This window comes from Leptodactylus fuscus, chromosome 1 (assembly GCF_031893055.1).
Source record: "Leptodactylus fuscus isolate aLepFus1 chromosome 1, aLepFus1.hap2, whole genome shotgun sequence".
Classification (NCBI taxonomy): domain Eukaryota; kingdom Metazoa; phylum Chordata; class Amphibia; order Anura; family Leptodactylidae; genus Leptodactylus; species Leptodactylus fuscus.
In genome coordinates, this window is record NC_134265.1 from 93959953 (window position 1) to 93982791 (window position 22839).

General features: G+C 40.5%; 1 protein-coding gene across 1 annotated transcript; it reads right to left on the reverse strand.

Moving 5' to 3' along the window:
- Window positions 1–869: 869 nt before the first annotated feature.
- ZCCHC8 (zinc finger CCHC-type containing 8) lies at window positions 870–18227 on the reverse strand. The gene is made up of 14 exons (XM_075272982.1): window positions 18029–18227; window positions 17749–17789; window positions 15426–15497; window positions 14110–14215; window positions 12629–12703; window positions 9680–9783; window positions 8762–8827; window positions 8302–8362; window positions 6948–7090; window positions 5946–6088; window positions 5682–5800; window positions 5353–5439; window positions 4175–4292; window positions 870–2578 (listed from the first exon to the last, which is right to left on the reverse strand). Exons 1-14 carry the CDS (start codon window positions 18203–18205, stop codon window positions 1743–1745), a joined length of 2148 nt encoding a protein of 715 aa, XP_075129083.1. The 5' UTR covers window positions 18206–18227; the 3' UTR covers window positions 870–1742.
- Window positions 18228–22839: the final 4612 nt, after the last annotated feature.

Genomic DNA, 22839 nt, shown 5'->3' on the forward strand with positions numbered 1-22839 from the left:
TGAAGTGGCTAGTGGGCTTATACACCTTGATAAATATGTATACTAAGAACCTCATGTTCGGTATTGTAAAATTTGCTGAGAAGCACTAGATCAATGTATAAGGTTGGGATGTGCGGGCCATGTTTTTCTCTTTTTGTACACATATGGTTAATAAGTACACCCATATACTTTTAGCAGTTATTGGAGTGATTTCTGAGTGTCTTCGGTTGCTGCTGCATCTTCTGTGTTCGTTTAAATGCTGTTAGCTTCCTGCATCGTTGCTGCACTAACTCCCTCTCAGCTCTCTCCTTTCTCATTCCATTACAAAACCCTCCGCCTCACTAGCCTAGCCCCTCCCATTATCACCGACTAGTGATCCCACCCATTTATTAGCTCCTCCCACTCTCCCCATCTTCCTAGCTAAGCTATACCGCCCACTACTAGAAGACAGGAAGAGGGGAGGAGCTGTTCCCTGGACATAGGAAGTCTTGGTAAGTATTGATGGGAACAAGGGAGGAGGAAGAGTGATGGTGACATTCCATTTTGGAAGTAGTGAAACTGAACGTAATTGGATTATCAGAAAGTGTCCCTGGTGCAGTCACATGACTGCTCCAGGGATATGGGTAATTATAGTTTTTAATTTATGTAAATTAGAAGTTAGGTGGTGGGAGGGAGTTTAGTTTATCAGTTTATCCTGGACAAACCCTTTAATAAGCTACAAGTTATAATAGGATCCTTGAGATGGGAATCTCCCTTTAATTCCCCTAGGAGAATACATTGTAAACTAATCCAAGGGTAAAAAAATTTGTCAGATACATGCAAAAAAACAAAACAAAAAAACCCCCATAAGCAAGACATGAAATTTTTAGAAACCATTTATTAAACCTCTGTCATGATGGGTTCACAGTAAGGTTTGAGATATAGTCTTAGAAAAGTAGCGGTGGCAGTAAAAACTGAAAAGAATTCCTGTAACGTATAAAAATAATTGAGAGTTAATTCTTGATTAATATTGCCAGCTTTGAACAGTAAAAGTCTTCAATTGTTTAAAAAGCATTCAATGCATTAAACAAAACTTAAGTCTCAAATATACTTTGTAAAAGAAATGTAAAAAGGAAAAATACAATCCACCCTACCTTCTACATGAGATTCAAATAGCTAAGATAAAGTCTGTCTCTACAAACAGTACTGTTTCCATTCTAACATTACCACCTGATCACCCATCATTTGTCCCCCGACATTGAACAGAATTGTTAAAAATCGACATGCACTGGTTCAAAATTAATTAAAAAGTAAACATTTCATTTAAAAGTGGACTTTTAAAACCAAAAACGGTTCCAGCCTTAAAATAACAATAACCCCCACAAAACACACACATTAACAAACCTGGGGGTGGGTGGGGGAGGGTGTGGAGGGAGTTTGTTATATATATAATAATAATAAAAAAATTACTGATATAAGAAGAAGAAGTCTATAACACCCTTTTCTGAAAGAAAAGTCACAATATAAATTTTACTTTCTTTTAAAGGAGCCATGTTTTATAGCTTTTACCTTCTCTGACAAAAAGCAATACCTGTGGGTTTCTTAATACTTATCAGCAATGAAGCTGATAAAAATGCATATATAACTTCTGTTTATATAAACTGCTTTACATTTATACGAATGCTCTCTTTCAATAAACTGGATGGTCAAAAAGGGCCATACAAATATTTCCAAGTTTAAAAAACAAAACAAAAAAAATCCATAGTCCTCACTTATGAATTTTTTCATATCTCCTTTTTATTTTTTTGCTGGTTTCGTGGGGAATTTTTCAAGACGCTCCTAAGACGAAGGTAAACGCCGGTTGACTCAGACATGTTGTCAAATTCAAATGGTGTAATACCTTCTGCAAACTTACTCATATCTGGAATTCGAGCGCTAGAAGGAGAAGGGTCAGCCACATATGCAGCTTCTTCTGTAATATCTTCCATTTCCGTACAAGTGTTCTTGTTCTCATCCGTAGTCTTACTGGGCTCTTCCACAACCACCTCTTGGACATCAGCATTCCCATTGGGTTCTATGGGACAGGATTCCTGCTCTTCTGTGGTTAGAGGAACATTTTCATTAGATTCTTGTTCAATTGACTCAATGGGTAGATCAGAATGCTTTGATTCCTTAATATTTTGGCATGTAATCTTCCCTTCTGTGGTATTGTCCATTTCAGCTCTGCATGGAGAAGAGGTAACAGAATTACCATTTAATGGCGTATGAATATCTGAATCACTGTTTGTGCTCTCTGTGTTTTCCAGAGCCGCCCAGATTAAACGCTGTTGTTCTTCCAGCTCTTCTAAAGTCAAAGTATCTTCATCCATAGAATCCATCTCTTTGTGTTGTGAAGGTAAACGGTCCTTTGACTGAAGTAGTGGAGAGCCTCTAGAAGGAGTGGCTGGAGGTGTTCCTTTTGGAAGGGGTGGTGGAGTTGGTGTTGGTGGAGGAGGGGGAAAGAAATTTGGAGGAGTTGAAGGAGGGGTTCCACGAGGTAATGGAGGTGGAGTATTATATGGAGAACCAGGGGGAAGAGGTGGCTGAAACTTGAACCCTCGAGAAGGTGATGCATCAAAATCTAAGGACAAAAACAAGGAGAAAAAAAAAAATCCATTGTTATTAAGATGCAGGGTATAGATACCTCAAAAACAGAGTAATCTAGGCAAATTTTAGCAAAATATATTTCAAAAGGTGTATTCCAGCAACAAAAGTTATTCTATCCAAAGAATAGGAGGTAACTTGTCAATTGGTAAGGGGTTCAAATGACCAAAACACCCACCATTCAGGTGTTTCACTTTTTTTGCACTCCATTTCAACAGGAACAGTTGGAGGAGGACTAGTACAGAACACCCCAGTCCTTGGGATTGGTAATGGGCCCAGAGGGGAGACCTCCACTGATCAGCAAGTTAACAGGGTATTCCAGTAACAAGAAATTAAGAGATAGTTCACTTCTATAATAAATTTATTAAGGACTTTTAAGATTTTTGTCCTTACAAAGCTGGGCTTCTTTAGTAGACAAATTGTAGTGTCGCTAGACAAATTGTAGTGTTATAGTATTCTTTGGTGTTATTTTAGGGTATATAGAACTTACATAGAACATAGAACTTTGTACCCATGTACTTTTTCTTCATTTTTAATGCATTAATAGAAAATGTTAATTTTATGGTGAATGTCATGATCGCAGAAATACCAGCTATGAATAGTATCCCCACCAACACCCTTTTTTTAAAATGATATAACCTTTTCCATAACTCCTGTACAAATCAACCACGAACGAAAACATTGCTCAAGCTCACCAAATGGTGCTAGAGAACAGTTGAATGAAGGTTAGAGAGATAGCAGAGGCTATGAGCATATCATTTGGTGAACTTGAGCAATGTTTTTGTTCGTGGTTGTGGTTTTTCCCGAAGGTTCATCGTCAACCAAGCTGGTACAGTCACGTTTAAATTCAGCTACCCAAAGTTTGACAGTGGTACATGATGGTGCAGAGTCCCCGTACACAGCATCCAACTCTTCTTTAATTTGCAAAGGCATATTGCCCTTCAAAAACAAATATCTAATGACAGCTTGATATTTGATTTTATCCATTTTCACAAAATCACTCGCTTTGACTCACTTCAACGACTGTTAAAGAAAAACCGCTGCTGCAAAATGGCTGAAATTTTTGTGAGTACATTCCAACGCATGTGTGAACACATTCCCAAACTTTGGTTGACGAGTGAGCCATCTACATGTGGAGGTCGGAAACTTTTCAGACTACCCTCGTACACACAGCAACTTTTTTTTTTCTATATTAGAGACTAAAAATATTGATCTTCAATTTTCAGAAATCTTTAAGGCCATTGCCTTATATGGCGTCCCGCAGCAAATAAGTGCAGAAAAAGCCGCGGCAACACATGGAGTTTTTTTCCCCCACAGTGCATTGCACAGAAAATTTGCACAGTATTCATCTGTGGACTTTCTGCTTCAATTACATCCACTAGGAAACCAGCACCGTTTCTATAGATATAATTGACATGTGATTTGAAAAACTGCAATGGTTGTGGAAATTCCACACTGCATATTTTACCACAAAGTGGACAGGGAATTGACTAGAATCCCATCCACTTTGCTGTGACTGTAAGAGTCTGCGTTATGCTATGCAGGGCCCGGCCTAAAATAGCTTTCGCCATACCAGATTCTACATCCATATCCACCGGTGACTGTCCTTGACCGTTTCCAGATGTGTGTTGTCTTTTTCTTGCAGAGCTCGATTGTGTTGCAGGTCTTTTCCTGTCTGCTATACCTTTTGGCTGTGATTAAAAGATATTTAAAATAAATATAAACAAACTAAAAAACACAAACAGGACCATCATTTAAGAGGCACATGAAAAGGAAGAGAAAGAAGCTACTACTGGCAGAGTACAGTCAACTGGGGAAACAGTGCTGGCATCGTACATCCCAGTGCCGTTTCATATCTTTCAAGATTACGGACCCTGGTGTAGTCACAGAATGTGGCAAGTTACTGGACGACTTTCACTCTTGTCATAGCGCCATTGGCTGGTTTATTTCAGTTCTTGGTACCCATCAAATGCTGACAAGATAAGTACATTGCGTATAGAGCGAAGTGCACTGTAGACATGTTCTTTTTCTGATGGAGGGGAGATTGGAATTTATATCGGACTTTGAGATCCATTCTGATTTGTTTATTATCTGGGGCAAATCTGTCCAGATTCTGCTGGTTCCTATGACTCTGTAACAGGATGTCAATTTCAGATTATTTTCCCTATTAAATATCTAAGATTGTGAGTAAAGACTAGACAGCAACTGAAATCACCCACTGTGTGATGGATTCTGCATCTTTGGCCCTATTCCCTTCTGCGTTCGGGGGAGTCCACTTGGGGACTCCCCCGAACGGAAACCTACACACATTAACAAGCGTTAACCTATCCTCTAACTCTACTACAAAATTTAAACTGATTGTGGTAGAGACACAGGACTGACCTCCCTGTTTTGTTTTTTCTTCAGAATATTGGGTCTTCATAAATAATCTTACCTACATGACAGCTGTAATCCTCAGTGTGCTAATAGTGAGGTGACTACTACTAAGAACTCTACAGAAAACAGCATACTTGGCTGAATGGCCAGAATCAGAACTGCAGATTATTTTTTTTTAGCCACCAAAATGCAATATTTAAAACTTAAAAATTGTTATATATCTATCTATCTGATCATTCTCTGACTGTACATTCCCTTTAGGGATCTATGATTACCTTTTTTTATTATATAAAGAATTTATGGCACAGACATGAGAACAGAAATGCATAAATGTTTGCACATGCTATACTTAAAGAAGCTCTTATAAATACTTACATCAGGGAAATTAGAAGACAAGTATTGGGTAAAAATCTCCTTCTGATGGTCTGCTTGCATTGGGATTGATCCAAAATTCCTCCAGTCCTGAAAAGAAAACAGATGAGTAAATCAAACTGAAATATCATATCCACAAGTGAATGTATTGTATAAAAGTAACAATTAGAATTAAGTGTAAGCCCTCCTTTTAGTAATTATAGAACCTACATCCACATAAATATGAAAATGAGCAGTCACTACATAAAATAAATGTGTCCAAGATCTGGTCCTATCACATTGTATACCGCCCATTCTTGCGCAACAAACAGTCTGCAACAAAAGCTACTCACATCTGAGACTCCAGGCGGCGGTGGCATGTTAAACCCGGGAAAGTTGATTAATTTAGAGACATCATAAGATACTTGTTTCTTCTTTGGCATTGCCTCCTCAATCTCCCCATCACTAGTATCTACAAAGAAAACCATGCTTAGTTCTAAATTTTACACTTATACAAGTGTTATTTTTTTTGTTTTGTTTTTTGAACAGGCAGAATGCACGACACTGTATTACAACCTAGATAATCCCCTATTTGGATACTTTGCACGATTGCATACCTTTTCCATCATAAAGAGAGAGCCCAGAATCCTCCAGTTCAGCATCCTTCAGCCAACCAGGTGGGTAACCCAGTTCACGCATTCGATAGATGAAAGGAGGAAGGTGTCTATCAGAAATTCCAAGGGCCTCTTGAAGCTCCTCACTATACGCAAATAAAAAAAAATAAAAAATTAAACAAATTCCCTCACAAAGGTCACTTGGACTCCGAAAACCAGGAGGCTGTCACCATTAATTTGATCTCTTACTGAACAGCCACTGCAGTCTGTAGACACCTGCTGAACCAACTTTACAATACTAATAGTTATAACTGATGAAAACTGAGAATAATAAAAACCAAAACAAAAACCACCCCTAGGCAAGAAAAATAAAACATTGGGTCAGAAAACCCTTATGCCAAAAGAGAGTTTTGATTTGTTAAAAGGAGTTGTCCAGGATAAACTCAGAACTAATTCATAGACTAAATCCTCTCCCCCTGCTTTTCTTCTAATTTACTTCAATTAATTTTTTTTTTTTTTTTTTTAATAAAAATCTATAATTACCCATATCCCTCGACCAACTGCCCACGGGACACTTTCCAATAATCCAGTGACGTTCCATTTCACGACTTCCAAAACGGAATGTCACCATTACTCTCCTTCTCCTCCCCCAATCAATACTTACCGAGCCTTCCTGTGTCTGGGAAAAGCTCCTCCCATCTTCCTTTCTGCTAGTAGTGTTATAGTAGTATAGTTTAGCTAGGGAGACAGGGGGAAGGTGAAATGGGCAGGATCGCTAAGCTGGGGAGATGGAGAGGGCGGGGGGGCTAGTAACGGTAGTATAGCTAGTCTACTGAAAGCTGCACAGCAGGTAGTTACATCAAGTAAACAATGGCAGAGGATGCCAGCAGCAACCAGAGACACCCAGAAATCACTCCAAATACTTCTAAAGGTATATGGGTGTACTTATTAACCCACTGGTTATAAATTAGAAGAAAATAAATAAACTGAAGACCAATAACCTACCTAATCATCCCAGGCTTAAACCTTGCAAACCTCTCGGCTACTTCTTCAGCATGATAACGTTGCTGGTAGTTCTGGTTACTAGATTCACCACAGGATTCCATAAACTCTTTTCTTTTCATGCTAATACGAACAAGATCACGAGGCTGAAGAAAATAAAGGAAAAAAAAAAAAAAAAAAAAAAAAAAGGCAGATTAGGCACACACAAAACAAACAAAACATACACCTTACAAAAGGCAAACCTTTATTTGCTAGAATATGCAAAACACTATATTGGATCGCTTTCTCAAATTCTTCCTTGTTTTCGGGGCTCCATATGGCCTCAAAATAATCAATGCAATAAATAAAAAAAAATATACTCTCTCCCTATTCAATGGGAGGTAGTAATAATATATATGTATTATGAGTTGGATTCTGCCTGAAATTCCCAATGAAATAAATGGGAGTCAGAGAAAACAGCTTAAGGCTATATGCCCATGTAGCAAAAATGCAGTGGAGACACCGCTTTTTTTCCCCTCTGTGTTTTTCATTGCTATTTTGCAGTTTTCCTCTGCGGACTTTCTGCCCCCTTGACAGTTTCACAGTTGAAAGCCAAAGCAGATTGCACGGGAAGTTTTGAGCCTTGGAACCCATGGCAAGATTGAGCTTTTTTTTCCCCCCTCAGCGCCCCGCTTCAATCTCTCCTTCTCATTGTGAACAATGGGAGGCATCTGACACTGAGGCAGAATCAGCCTTAAAGTCAGCACAAAATTCCTCCTTGTGAACATCCCCCTTAGGCTGCTCTCCTCACCTTCACTGTTTGTATATACAGAGTCCATCTCCATATCAAGCTCACATATAGAAGTCTATGGAGAAGGGTGGGGTGGAGGCTGTTAAATGATTTACTGACTCATTCTATGCAGTGGCAGAGATATCTTGTTATAGCTTGAAAGTGTTAAAATTGCTCCCTCACATACTATGTAGCATCTGCAGCTCTGTTTTTTCCAGCAGCTCCTCCTACTCCCCCTACCCTCTCTGTAGATTTCTATGAAAACAGTGGCTCACCCAAAAGGAAACATTTCTTTAAGATATATTACAATGTTTCTTATATTTGCCTGCAGTATTCATTTATGAAAACTTGTTTTACACTTGGAGGTATAGTTTCAGCAGTTTGGCAGGTCAATGCAAACAAGCAACAGCCAATATGAGACATTTCCACCCCTACTTTGTCCTTTGTAATAGAGACCTAAGTATGGCATACCATATCGCTGGGGGAAATCAATCATCACTGCTTGAATGGCAAGTAATTTAACAGGCTAGTGTTGTCTGTTTTGTTCTTAAAGCCAAATAAAATGTTAAAGAAAAAAAGCCAACTTACTTTAGGACAATCCTTTATTTGATGCTCCTCTGAACCACAATTGAAGCAGCATGGTTTAGGTCTATAAACAAAAAAACCCCCAAAAACATTTAGTGGAAATATAATATTGCTTGGGTCAATGTAAATTTCATTTTCTTATCTTTTAGGATTATAACAGGTTAGAACTATAGCGGAGTCAAAAATTCACATATTATAAACTTATTTACTCTAACAAAAAAAAAATTTAATTAAAAAGAGTGAAACCCTTTTTCTTATTTAGGCCACATTTCCTGCGACTCATTTATGCATGCATCTCTGAGAAGATCACCAATATCTAGATGACCAGTTTTCAATGCAATTTCAGGTGGTCATGTCAGAGATCAATTGTGAATTTTGGGTGACAATCTAAGTGCTTGATTTTTCTCTTAAAACTAATGCATCTGCAACCGTGAAATGCAGACAGTAACAAATTTATACAAACCTTTTTGCTTTTACTTGTACTTCTTGCCCATCTAGAGACAAAATTTGACCAAAAACTTGCTGGTATCTTTATAAGAACATATTAAGGGTTTAATTCCTTGATTAAAAAAAATGACAATACACAAGCTATGAAATATTGCTATACACTGTATATTACTATATACTTTACAAATACTTCAGGATAGAACTATGTTCACATTTGCAGCGGAGTCTCCATTGGAAAAAGGACCTGCACATACAGCTTTCTCATCTGTTTCAGTTTTAAAATGGCGGACACCTATTGAATCCAATGGGGTCTTTTTGGCTCTGTATGTAACAGCTTTTTTTTAGCGGTCTACCATCCACCGTTCTGGTCCTCTGATGGACCAGAACAATGGACAGCTGACGCTAATGTGAACTTATTATCAACAATGTGGATTAGAGAATCCCTAGGATATTTTCAGTACATAATGTTTAAGCACTTCCTGCTGCAACTTGTGCGCTTAGAAAAATCAACACTAACTTATAGCTGGTGTAGATTTCAGTGATCTACAAAACCCAAATTACCCATACCATGCCTCCTGTAATGGTGTTGAGTACAGGGTTTATCTGTTTTGATTTTTGTCTTGCCAGTAGGTGGTGTCACTTTACATGATGTAGGGAGATCAATAAATAGCAGCTTTACGTTAGGATAATTAACCAGTGTTTTGTGATGCAGTTTTCAACTGTGCTGTAAATATAGGTAATGCATATAATAGCCATGTGAGTCCCGCATGGGTAAAAGCTGAATTGTGAAACCGTGGTAAGACAAATGTGATTGCTGGCTGCACAGCAAAAATTGCTATGTGTATTAGCACCATTAGGTGTTAAGCAGAAGGTGTAACAAAGTGATAATAAGGCGATTACCACTTAATGCAAATGCAGCTTCATGTTAGGATACTTTGGTACTTCCCATCCATCAGTTAATTGGGGGTTCTCATTCAGCAAGGGCTGTCCAAGCTTGTCAAGGCAGAAATTAGTAAAATACAGAACACTTCCCACAACCTGTAAGAAAAAAAAAAAATAAAGCTTGAAAGCTAAATTAACTATTTAACTCATTTCAACAAAGCCCAACCACACATTGCAAGCAAGGGGCTGGGGAGGGGGGGAAGAAGTTTGAAACTGTTAGTTACTGCTGTGCATTCGGCAGCAGTTTTTAACCTTTCAATGCAATGGTTGAAGACTTTTCTAGCTGCAACGCTTAATCCTACGGCAAGCAGTCTTTTGCTGTGAACAGGTCTGCTGTAAGAAATCCCACCACAGACTAACACATGTGGCTATGACCTTACACATTTGGACAAACCCTTTATATTAGAAGGCCCAGCATGGACCATCAGTGTTGACTAGACCATGGAGTAATAGGGAGTTGTGATATGGTGATAAGTTGTTTATCCAGACTCTGGGTAGGTGACCAATAATCTGACTGTGGGGCTCCAACCTGTGGCACCCCCCATATATCAGCTATCTGAAGAGCGGTGAAGGTTCACAAGTGTTGCAGGCAATGAGGTCATATTCCTCATTCACATGGTATAGCTGTAACTCCGTCCCATTCATGTGAATGGGGCTGTGCTGTAATACCAAGCGCACCTCCTACCCAAAAATACCGTTTTTGATATTTAGTGATGAAACATTCTAAACAGCTGATGAGTGGTGGTCTGTGACAGACATGTGATCTAGAAAATATGGCTCCGAGTTTGTAAAAAACCAGAGATACAGTCATTTGATGTGACCATTCCACATTTGGCAAATGCTAAATGGTAAGGTGTGCAAAGAGATAAAAAGGCAGCATTTAAAGTACTGAAACGAGAAAGCAGTGGCCGCATTAAAAAAAATTAAAGAGAAAAATAAATTGTGAGAAAAACAAAGCGAAGATTGAGGCTAAGAAAATAAATTGCCAAGGAAAGTAAAAATAATCCAAAATGATTCTTCAATTACATAAGAAAATAAAAAACTGACAATGTGGGCCCTCTCAAAAGTAGTCAGGGTGTAATGGTGGAGGAAAATTAAGAAAAGGCAGATCTATAAAATCTCTTCTCTGCTGTATTTATACAAGAAAATCCAATAGCCAGCAACATGATTAGGGGTAATGTACAGTCTCCATTAAACGTCATTTGTTTAACTGAGGAGGAAATGTGGCACCTCTTTCAAAATACTAAAATCGAGAAATCACTAAGTCCAGCTTCTATGAAGAGGTCAGTTCTAGACTGAACATAGGCAATGCAGTATATATAGTATATCTGGAGTTTTCAAAGGATTTTGATACTGTACAACATAAAAGATTGGTAAAGTGAAAATTGAAAAGTGATAATGTTGGGACTGGAGTACAATGATAGTAATAAACCCTATGGTTATTGAACTTAGAGAAAACAAAAAAAACAACCCCCCCCCAAAAAAAAAACAAAAAAAAAACAAAAAAACATGACTTCTACAGGGAGATCTAATAATGTACAAATGCATGAAGGGACAACACGAAGAACTTTCTAGTGATCTATTTACTCCTAGGCCAGCGACAGTGACAAAGGGACATCCACTACGTCTGGAGGAGAGAAAGTTTCACCGGCATCGAAGAAGGGGATTTTTTTTGCTGTAAGAACAGCGAGGCTCTGGAACTCTCTGCCCCAAGAAGTGGTGATGGCGGATTCAATGAGCAAGTTCAAAGAGGGCCAGGATGTCTCTCTCAAGCAGAAACATTTTAGGGGTAATAGGTTTAGATTTTGTTAAGGACAATTTGATCCAGGGTTTTATACTGATTGCCAGATTGAAGTCAGGAAGGATTTTTTAAGGGGAACCTGTGTCTTAATCTGTGTCTTTTCCCCTGACATAGGTGGCTCTGTGTCTTAGTCCATCTATGTAACTGTGTAACTTTTTTTGCTCAGAGCGGATCCAAAAAAGAAGAAAAACCAAAAAGGTTTTGCAGTTTTGACACTGCTCAATCCACTCCTGGCTTTGACTCAAAAACATAGCTAAATCTGCAATAAAGAAAAAGTAAAAAAAAGCTGTGTTTATGCAACATGGGGCCTTAGCCTTAGAGATTAACTGCTACGGGTTAGCTGTAGATTAATTGACTTTAGGGAAATTAGCAGTTAATATTGAAAAACTAAGAGTAAAGAATGTGACGTTTGCACATAGCGAAACATTTATAGGCTACCATTAACTAGGACCAGGTAATAAAATATTTCAATATATTAAGTGAAAACAGCAGAAGCCTGGCCCAGTGTACAGCACTCGCCAGCACCAGCACTCACTCATGTTTTTTTTACTTTAAAGAGGACTTTTACCCACCTCCACTTAGCACAGGTTAGAGGCACTGCTCCACTGATTCTGATGCATTAAATTTTTTTCTGTAGCTCCCCACCATTCCCAAACCATCAATGCTGTTAGTTTTGGTGTCTTATATGCTATTTAGACTCTGTACTGTCAGAAGGAAGGGAGGGGATGTGATTGCAGCTGTGAATCAAACACCTCCAGCCTGACACTGCCCTTCTGACATTACAATGCTTAAACACCACATCAGACCCCAAAATTAACTGCACTTGTTGCACAGGAAATGTGCTGGAATCAGTGGAGCGCACCTATTATAACATGCCAACAGTCCACCAGTAGTTACAGTCTGGTCAATACAGTCTGTATATCAACTGAGCCTTTGCCGAGAAACACACTGGCTGGAAACCTGGACTCCCAATATCATAGTAAGTTATGACACTAAGTTACAGCCTGACCATGGGACCACTGTAGCAGAGAGGCAATGACAATCACAGATAATGTCAGAACGTTGCTTTATGGACCAGAACTGTTTGTGCAGGGACCCTACAATATGGGGTATTAGGAAAGTAGTGCTCTCAACACTTACACTAAAGGCTTCCTTAATTTTCTTAATTGCATTGACACTAGAGCTGTCACTGGCCTCCAAAGAAATACTTGATGGCTGAAAGAAAAGGTCAGACAGGATAAATCTCAATTGTTAATATTTGTTCAGCATTTAGAAATTCTGCTATACTAACAAGTAAACCACTCCTTTCTTCACAACAAAATGGCAATTACAATAAGCTGGCAGGAAAAGAAACATTTGCAACTCATTTCATTAAGCACTGACATCTGATCATAGTATGGCCACTTTTTACATGTTTATTGCCAAAAAAAAAAAAAAAAAAAAAAAAGGCCGAGGACACATGAGAAAGATACAGGACTGAATTTCTATCAGGATTCAGCAGTCTGTTTTCCTGAAAAATACTGCAGCAAAATCACAGATGAATGGGCCTAATCAGGAGGGAGCCTTGAGCTGCGGACCCCACAGGTGGAATCCGCGGCAAGATCGAGCAGTACGCGTCTTTCTTCTGTGTCTTGCTGCGATCTCTGCCTCCTATTGAAAACAATGGGATGCGGATTCAGAACGAATCTGCTCCAGATTCGGGGGCAAAATTGGTGCCCAAATCCGTGGCAAATTCCTCCGTGTGAACTAACCCTAATTGAATCTCCCACTCAGCACTCCCACTTAGGTCTCATTTCAGTGTAATATGGCTTGTATACACATATCATATTTAGTTTTATACATGTATTTAAGTATTCATTTAAGTGGTTGTCTTATGTGGTTATATGTGCACACTATCCATGTATCCCTTATCTGGCTATCATTTTAATCACAGTTAATTTGTCCCCATATTCTGTTACTATGTGTATGGTTTTTAGTTCTTTACTTAATTGATTTGTAACACTTTGTTATGGTCATATTCCCATGTGTATGATCTTATTAAGGTTTCCTGTTAGTGCACACATCCCTTGGACAAGGTCCTTTTATGTTAATGGTTTTGTGTCTTGATCTTTTGATGTTGATTCTTTTGTTCGAAGACACAACTGGAAACTCTTTCCTAGTTAAAATTGGTATAAAAATCCTGGGATTGAGATTAGATTTGGCTTCAACTGGAACACAATTTATACAATATTGCTCTGTCCAGAGACCGCTGATTTCTACTTCTGAGCCAAAAGAAGGTGGATGGGGCTGCCCAGACTGCATTTTCAACTATTTTCTTCACCGGAGCCAAGTACAATAAACTTTTCTATTAGTTGTGTGAGTCTGTGCAAGTGCATATCTAACAATAATAAGAATAAAAAAAAAAAAATTATATCATTAATCTAATTACAAACTATAAGAACTAGATGGGTTGTTAATCCAGGAAGGAACCTTCTTCCTAATTTGGAGTAATTAGTTTCAGCCTCACAGGGGCGTTTGCCTTCCTCTGGGTCAGCACTGTAAGGATTATAGGTTTAACTCGATGGACCCGCTTCTCTTATTTCAACCTTAACTGTCATTATAAAGTGACAAATTATAGTTACCTGAGGCTTAATATTAAATGTAGTTTTTTCAGGGTTGGACGCCTTTTCTTCTTCATACTTCTGGATAAGGCTTGAAACAAAATCTTCAATTTCTTGATGATACTGCCTATAAAGTAATAGTGATACATGAAATAGTATCGGTCATCTCCATTTTTTTTGCAAATGAATAGGTGACTATTAGAAACTTTGTATCTGCCCTAGGTGGTCTGTGATCTTTTGCTTCCCATCTACGCAGCCTTAGGCCCCCAAACCACTAGCTTGTTATCTAGGATGTTAGCAGGATTCCAATTATGAACTTCAATATTCCAGCATATTTGGCACAACGCAGAAAGACAACTTTGCATGTTTTAATGACTCATATGGGTGCAGTCACTCTCCTAAACTATAGCAGTTCACAATGATTATCTGCTACCATTCCAGATAGCAGTTTTGTAACAATTAAGGCTAAGGCCCCACGTGAACACATTGCAGTTCTTTCCGCAGCGCTTTTAAGAGTAAGTTCACAGTTTTCCTCTGCAGACTTTCTCGTAGATATAATTGACATGCTGTGATTTGCAAAACTGCAACGGCTTTGCAAACGGCAGCGTGTCCGCGCTGTGATCTTTCCCGCAAAGTGGGGATGCGATTCGCATGAACTGTACAATGCTGCGATTTTTCCCGCAGTGTTTCCGCTGCGGGCAAATCGCAGCGTTTCTGGTCCGTGGGGCCCCAGCCTAAAGGGGATTTCTGGGTTAGCCAGGAAACACACTGGTGGTCAGGGAATGTGTAAATGGGGTGAAAAAAAATGCAGTACTCTCACCTACCCCAAATAGTGACCGGAAGTGGTAAGGTTTCCATACTTGCTGCAGTCAGTTACATACGCAAGACCACTGATATTACTGATATAGTATACGTGAGTGTGGAGGTATAGGAAAGTATGCTTTATTCAAAGTGATGCAGCTTTGTCTCTTTATACCAGACACAGTGTCCCATGTAACATAGCAGCTGTGCTTGGCATCGCACTGTCCCAGAACAACTGACCTGCAACAGATCCCCACAGTTCTAATATTGATGGCCTATTCTAAAGATAAACTATCATTAATAGAGTGGATAACCCCTGTAACAGTATGTTCGCATGGCAGAAATGGAAGAGCAATTTCAGCTGGACTTCTGCCTCAAATTCCTCTTCCATTTTCTGAGACTATGCTTTCCATCGATTTAGTCTTAGAATCTGGAGCAAGCAGAACACAATGGAATACAGAATCTGGAAAGAATTTGGCACTGATTTTTAGGTGTGAAGAGGCTCTAAAAGTTCATCCAAATATTAGAAGACTTACTTTGAAATGACATGGTTCATAAATAAAATTTGTAATAGGGGTCCATCAAACTTATCATCCACAGATAAGCCACTGAAAGATAAAAGGTTTTTAAAAAAACAAGAACACATACAATTAAGTTTAAATGCATAAACCTCAAATGCAGATGTAGAACACAGTTTTGTATATACAATGGAAAACATGCATCAAACCTATATCTACCATGTCAAAATTAAAGTGATGGCATATTGTTTAAAATGCAGCCTTGATGCAATTCGCTGCACTAGGAAGATGCTCCTATTCAGTGACAGGCGTCTCTATATGCACGCTCATACAAAAAATGCTGTCAGGCCAGAGTCACAATTTGCGAATTTGCATCCAAACACTGCAGGAAAAAGACGCAGTGCGAAGTGTTTTGGAGCCTGTAGCACAGGGGTAGGGAACCTTCGGCTCTCCAGCTGCTGTGAAACTACAACTCCCAGCATGCTCCATTCACTTCCATGGGGGTTCCAAGAACAGCAGAGCAAGTATGCATGCTGGGAGTTGTAGTTTTGCAACAGCTGGAGAGCCGTACGTTCCCTACCCCTGCTGTAGCATGTCAATTATTGCTATGAATTCAACTTTTGCATGAAACACTCTAGCGCAGGTTTTAACTACAACCTGGTCTACCGCAAGATATCCCACAGTGGACTGCCATTTATGACTGTAGCCAAAAAGGGTTTCCTCATTAACAACATTGATTACCTATTCATAGGAAAGCGGAAATATGTATGCTCAGTGGGGGTGGGGTGGCAATCAGACTTCTGGGAGCTCTGGCAGTTCCAAATAAGGAGGTCACCAAATACTGTGTATGGAGCTTAGTGCACTTCACACTTCTACTGCACTATACCTCAAAGTAGCAAATGAAGCATTGGTCACACATGCATACTGGTCTTCCACCCCACAAGAATTTTATTTTTTTTATGGAATTTTTTTTACCACCTCCTCTAAGTCCAGCTCTTTACATCATTTAATAGGCACTGCTCCACTGTTTCTAGCACAGTTGGAATTTTTTCTCTGGCACCCATCAGTCGTGAGAAATTAGTTGTGGTTCCCAATTTGTTATTTAGGCTCTGTACTGTCATGAGGGCAGTGTCAGGCAAAGGATGTGATTCTGAGCTCTGACACTGCCTCTGATTGGAGCTCTGAATCACACATCCCTTCTGACTTTACAAAGCTTAAATAGCACATCAGGCACCAAAACTAACTGCGCTTGTTGCTTGGGGCGAGAGAGAAAATTCCAACTGTGCTGGAACCAATGGAGCAGCGCCTATTAACAGATACTAAACACTAGAATTGGTGGAGGCAATGAAAGAAACTCTAACGCAATATGACAGGTACACTGCTCCATTTCATATGTTATTTCCATGCAGTTCAGCTGGTGTCTTTGTACCAGAGATCTCATATGCCATTATAATCATAAATAGGGTAGAACAATTCATCTCAAAATAACCAGAGCTTAGCTCAATTTACTCACATTATTTCAGTTATTTTGCATCCATGCCATCCTGTCTCAACGCCATTGACTAAAGGATGTCACTAATGCTATGTTCACGTCTGTGCTCGTGTCTATTGTTCTGATCCTCGAAGAACAGATACACGAACTGTAAAAAACAGCCTGGCAGATCCAGTTGATTTTAATGGGATCTTCCGGGTGTCTGTTCTTTTAGGGTGAGTTCACGCTGGTTTTTTTGGACCGGAACCTGAGGCAGAGGACGCCTCGCCTCAGGTTCTGGTCCAAAAGCCAGGTAGCCGTGACTGAAAGCCGCTGCACTGCACCAGCCATGCACTCTGCTCCGGATTAGGCCCAATGAATGGGCCTAGTCCAGAGGAGGGAGTTTCTTTAGGCCATATCGCAAGGCAACTTGGCCTGAAGAATGAGCACCTCGCTCCTTTTTTCTGGGAACTGGAAAAACTCCTCAGCGGCTCCCATTGATTTGAATGGGAGCCATCTTTTTAGTCAGGATTTTGAGGCGGAGCGAGGATTTAAGGCGGTGTGAACTTACCCTTAGACTACTAAACTTGTAGCACTTTTGTTTGTTGAATTTCAATGAGAATTATGGATATATGAATAAGCGAAACCAAAATTCAATGGCATGGTGGGCAGGGCCTGTATAAAGGGGAGGGTTTATTTTACCTCAATTATACACTAATCATAATTTAGGTAAAATGTACAAGTCACGGTCATTTTGATCAGAATCGCCTAGTTCTAGTCCTAAGGCTGAGTACTACATATCTCCAGCATCATGTGGCGATCAGGGCACACAAGCATGAGAGTCACCGATCAGGGCACAACATTGCCTACCTCGGCCGAGACAGAACGGACAGCCTCCTCCTGAGCTCCTGATGTACGGAAAGGGTTAAGGAATCAAATTAACGACAGTGTTTAATACAGGATATGTGCTGCGCATTACACGTCTGCCCCCAGTGCGCACACACAAGGACAGCCGGAATAACAGTGTGAGGTGGGTAGGACTGTGCCCATGTGATACATAATACAATTATACAGCGCGGCGCTGCCATGACAGGGGTTACTATTGTACGGACACTTCCTTCAATGGACTCCCAGCCTCGGCGTAAAGGATATTCTCCGCCCGCAGCTGAGCTATGGTTTCTTCGCAACTGGCCAGTTGTTGCTGAAAGCTACTGGCCTCCACCTCGCTGTCCTCGGTCTGGTCAAACCGTATGTGAACCGCCGAAGGAGCTGCCTCATCGTCCAACTGCTCAAAGAGCTCACTGTCCCCGAACTCCACCTCCGCCATCTTCACACCTCCAGTCAGAGAGACGTACCATAGAGTTAATAGAACGTCCAGCGACGTCAAATACGTGACGCACGCGTCGGCCATCTTTGCTTCTGGAACGAGCTTGTATGTGTACTCAGTACACTGCGTAGCCAGATGAGTCGTTAATCTTTGGCGTTTCCACGGGAGCTAGTCCTGCTGTTACATATGGGAAACATGGAAGCAGTGGCGTTCCCTCCGGACTGAAAAATAACCTATTATTAACCAATATTATATATGTCATCCACTGTCACTGCAGCCAATTGTTTGTAAAATGAATATATGGTGGTCAGGCGGCCACATAAACGTTTCCCTTGCCCTCCCCCACTCTTGGGGTTCACACTACCGTTTGTGTCCGCACAGGAGGTGTCCATTTAAAAAAAAACCAAAAAAAAAACCGGACACCTATCATAATGGACACAAACAGACAGTAGAAGGGCTCGTTCACATCTGTGTCCCGTCCTCCGTTCTGCAGCTTTCCGTTTCCTGCTCGAAACTGGGCAGGAGATGGAAACCTACAGGCATTTTTCAAACCCATTCATTTGAATGGGTTTGAAAATTGTGCGGCCGTGAGCATTTTGTGCACTCCGTGGCAAAACCGTTTTTTTTTTTTTTTTTAACTGGACACAGAGTCGGATATGCAGGACTTTGTGTCCGGTTTAAAAACAACGGTTTCGCCGCGGAGCGCACAATACGCTCACGGCCAGACTCGTCTGACAGAAGACGGAAATCTCATAACGGAGACCCAAACGCTGGTGTGAACCCTGCGTAACTGATGGCTATCAGTTACTGTCCGTTGCCCATAGACCTCAATGTTAAAAAAATGGACACTTAAAGTCCGTTTTTTCAAGCGGACAGAAAAGTCCTGCATGTAGAATGGAAATTGTAACGGACACAGCTAGTGTCCGTTGCTAAAATCTTGAATGGACAGTAGCTACGGACACTGCTGTCCGACACCAACGGTAGTGTGAACGCACCCTACACAGTGGACTACACACAATACAATATCCCATAGCAGCCTGTCCACTCTGTATATTATTCCATAGTGGCCTCCACATAGTATTATGTCCCATAGTAGCCTCCTTCAAACAGTATAATGTCCCCTAAAGTGTTTGTCACAAATGTCACAAAAGTCTGGGGTTCAGTAAAATCCAAAATTTGTGGCTTTCACTACTTACAAACTATTATTATGGTTGGGGGTTTCTTCAGACCCAGAGTATAATAACTGGAGGCAAGGGGGAGAAGATCAAACATTAAAAAAAAACAAAAAAACAACAGTGTTACTCACCTCTCTTAGGAGCAGGTCTTTGGTCCTCTTCAATGATGAGACCCCAGAGTATAATAATAGCAGTTTTGCTTCAGACATGTAGGAGCGCCAACAAATACTTTGGCGCGTCCTAAAACCCTCAAGGCAGTCTCATGCGTCCCAGATCACATCCCTGTCAGTGACATGATATGAGACTCTCACGGAGCCCCCTGAAGGGGAAACAGAGGTGGCTGCAGGCAGGAGAGGGGATCAGTAAGTAAATAGGGCCCATTACCTGCTAGGGTTACTTCTGCAGGTAATGGCCTATAAAAAACAAAACAAAAACGTAGGACCTGGAATTTATAACACAAGGAGTCTGAACATGGGCATATTCATGAACCATAAATATCCAATCTGCTAACATACCGTGATCTACAATAGCAGCATAGTGGGTGCAATTTACAGATCCCATCCATATGGTGTAACCATAAAATACTGTGTAAAAACTTGCGCTGCAGATGTAAAGGCTGAGGCCACACATAGTGGGCCACGGAGAAAAAAAAACCTGTGGGAAAAACCGCGGTGGAAATGCATTTTGTTTTTTCTTACAGTACATTTGAAAGAAAGTAGAAAGGAAGCCTCTGCAGACTTTCTGCTTCAATGATAACTATAGGGAAACCACTGGCGTGTCCGTAGGTATAATTGACATGCTGCGATTTCCAATAATTCTTGGTGTGATCCTTTGGTATGTGTAGAGAATTTATGTTACATAACTTTTTTTTTCTATGAAATCTGGAACCCATTTCCACTGTATTATGCTGTAAAAAAAAAAATGTAAACAACCTCCAACCAGTTTTCCAGCCTTTGCATCGAGTCTACTAAGATCAATTTGTCTATTATTTCCTCTATTTAGGAACAATTCGAATCTTCTCTGATACCAGAGACAAGGTTTAACCCTGTCATGCCTCTGTCATTTTCCCTCACCCCATTCCAAGAGCCATCATTTTTTATTTTTCACTTCACAGAGTCACATAATGGCTTATTGTGTGCGGTACAAATTGTATTTTCTAATAGTGCCATTCAATATCCTGTACAATGTACTGTGAAGCTGGAAAAAAAATTCAGAATGAGGTGGAATTAGAAAAAAAATGTATTTGCGACAATTTCTTACGGGTTTAATTTTCACAGCATTCACTATGCAGTAAAAATGACATGAATCCTGTATTCTGCAGGTCAGTACGATTGCAGCAATACCAAATTTATATAATACTATAATACTAGCAGGAGGACCTGGCTTCGCACAGGTATATTACATTTTATGTTCGTGTAGTGGTCCCATAAGAATTGCCCAATTTTGCACTGGTGTATTTTGTATGTTGTTTGTGTGTATGTCCATAAGCGTCATGTGATTATGTGTATCTCAGGCAGATGTACAAGCCACAGGAGAAGAGACTGTGCCAGCACTGTGACCAGGGGACCCTAGAAGACGAGACCCACTTCCTGCTACACTGCACCAAATACTCAGCTGTGAGGGCTGTCTACTTCCAAAGACTCTGCCCACATCCCAGACTTCATATTTGCAGACGAGAAGAGGAAACTCTACATCCTACTGGGAGAAGAAGAGGCCACTGTGGAGATCGCTGCCCAATACTTGTCACCAAACAAGAGGAAGATGAGACCCCACAGACTGTTATACCCCAAACCACCCACCCCACCTCCCCATATAGCGGTCACCAACTAAGAGGAAGATGAGACTCAACGTACTGTTATATCCCCAATCAAAATGTACAAATGCGCGTATCCAATCCTCTGGCATGTGATACTGTGTGCAGACGCATGTATCCAATCCCCGGCGTATGGTACTGTGTGCAGATGCGCATATCTAATCCTCCAGCGTGTGAAACTGTGTGCAGACGCGCATATCTTATACTACGGCATGTGGTACTGTGTGCAGATGTGCGTTTCTAATCCTATGGCGTGTGGAACTGTGTGTAGACACGTGTATCTAATCCTACGGCATGTGGTACTGTCTGCAGACGCGTGTGTCTAATCCTCCCCCGTGTGGTACTGTGTGCTGAGACGTGTATCTAATCTTCTGGCTTGTGGTACTGTGTGCAGAGGCATGTATCTAATCCTCCAAAGTGTGGTACTTTGTGCAGACACACGTATCTAATCTTCCCCTGTGTGGTATTGTGTGAAGAGGCGTGTATCTAATCCTACGGCGTGTGGAACTGTGTGTAGACGCGCGTATGTAATCCTATGGCATGTGGTACTGTGTGCATTTGTGTGTATCTAATCCTATGGCGTATACAACTGTGTGCAGACGCACGTATTTAATCCTCTGGAGTGTGGAACTGTGTGCAGACGTATGTATCCAATCCCCCGACGTATGGTACTTTGTGCAAACGCGTGTATCTAATCCTCCGGCGTGTGAAACTGTGTGCAGATGTGGGTATCCAATCCTCCCCTGTGTGGTTTTGTGTGAAGAGGTACGTATCCAATCCTCCCCCGTGTGGTACTTTGTGTAGACACACGTATCTAATCCTTTAGCGTGTGGAACTGCGTGCAGACGCGCATATCCAGGGAACTGGCAAAAAGACAAAATATATACTACCATTCAAAACCAAGTCATGTGACCATCACATGACCACATTTAAATGCAAAGCAAGAAAATCCTAGAATACTGCATATACTGGCTTTCAAGACCGAGTCATGTGAATATCACCTGGCTACATTTCAATATGGGGCGGGAAAATAAAAAAAACGTCACCAAATCCCATAACCTCATATACAGTCCTATGAAAAAGTTTGGGCACCCCTCTTAATCTTAATCATTTTTAGTTCTAAATATTTTGGTGTTTGCAGCAGCCATTTCATTTTGATATATCTAATAACTGATGGACACAGTAATATTTCAGGATTGAAATGAGGTTTATTGTACTAACAGAGAATGTGCAATATGCATTAAACCAAAATTTGACCAGTGCAAAAGTATGGGCACCTCAACAGAAAAGTGACATTAATATTTAGTAGATCCTCCTTTTGCACAGATAACAGCCTCTAGTCGCTTCCTGTAGCTTTTAATCAGTTCCTGGATGAAGGGATTTTGGACAAACAATTCAAGTTCAGTTAAGTTAGATCGTCGCCGAGCATGGACAGCCCGCTTCAAATCATCCCACAGATGTTCAATGATATTCAGGTCTGGGGACTGGGATGGCCATTCCAGAACATTGTAATTGTTCCTCTGCATGAATGCCTGAGTCGATTTGGAGCGGTGTTTGGACATTGTATTGCTGAAATCTCTATCCCTGGCGTAACTTCAACTTCGTCACTGATTCTTGAACATTATTCTCAAGAATCTGCTGATACT

Excerpts from the sequence above, each read along its gene's own strand:
- ZCCHC8 (XM_075272982.1), bottom strand. The coding sequence starts at position 18,205 with ATGGCGGAGGTGGAGTTCGGGGACAGTGAGCTCTTTGAGCAGTTGGAC. Across the intron at positions 5,801-5,945 it reads CTCTCTTTATGATGGAAAAG|ATACTAGTGATGGGGAGATT; the intron begins GTATGCAATCGT and ends TTTTCTTTGTAG. Across the intron at positions 2,579-4,174 it reads GGATATGGATGTAGAATCTG|ATTTTGATGCATCACCTTCT; the intron begins GTATGGCGAAAG and ends TTTTGTCCTTAG.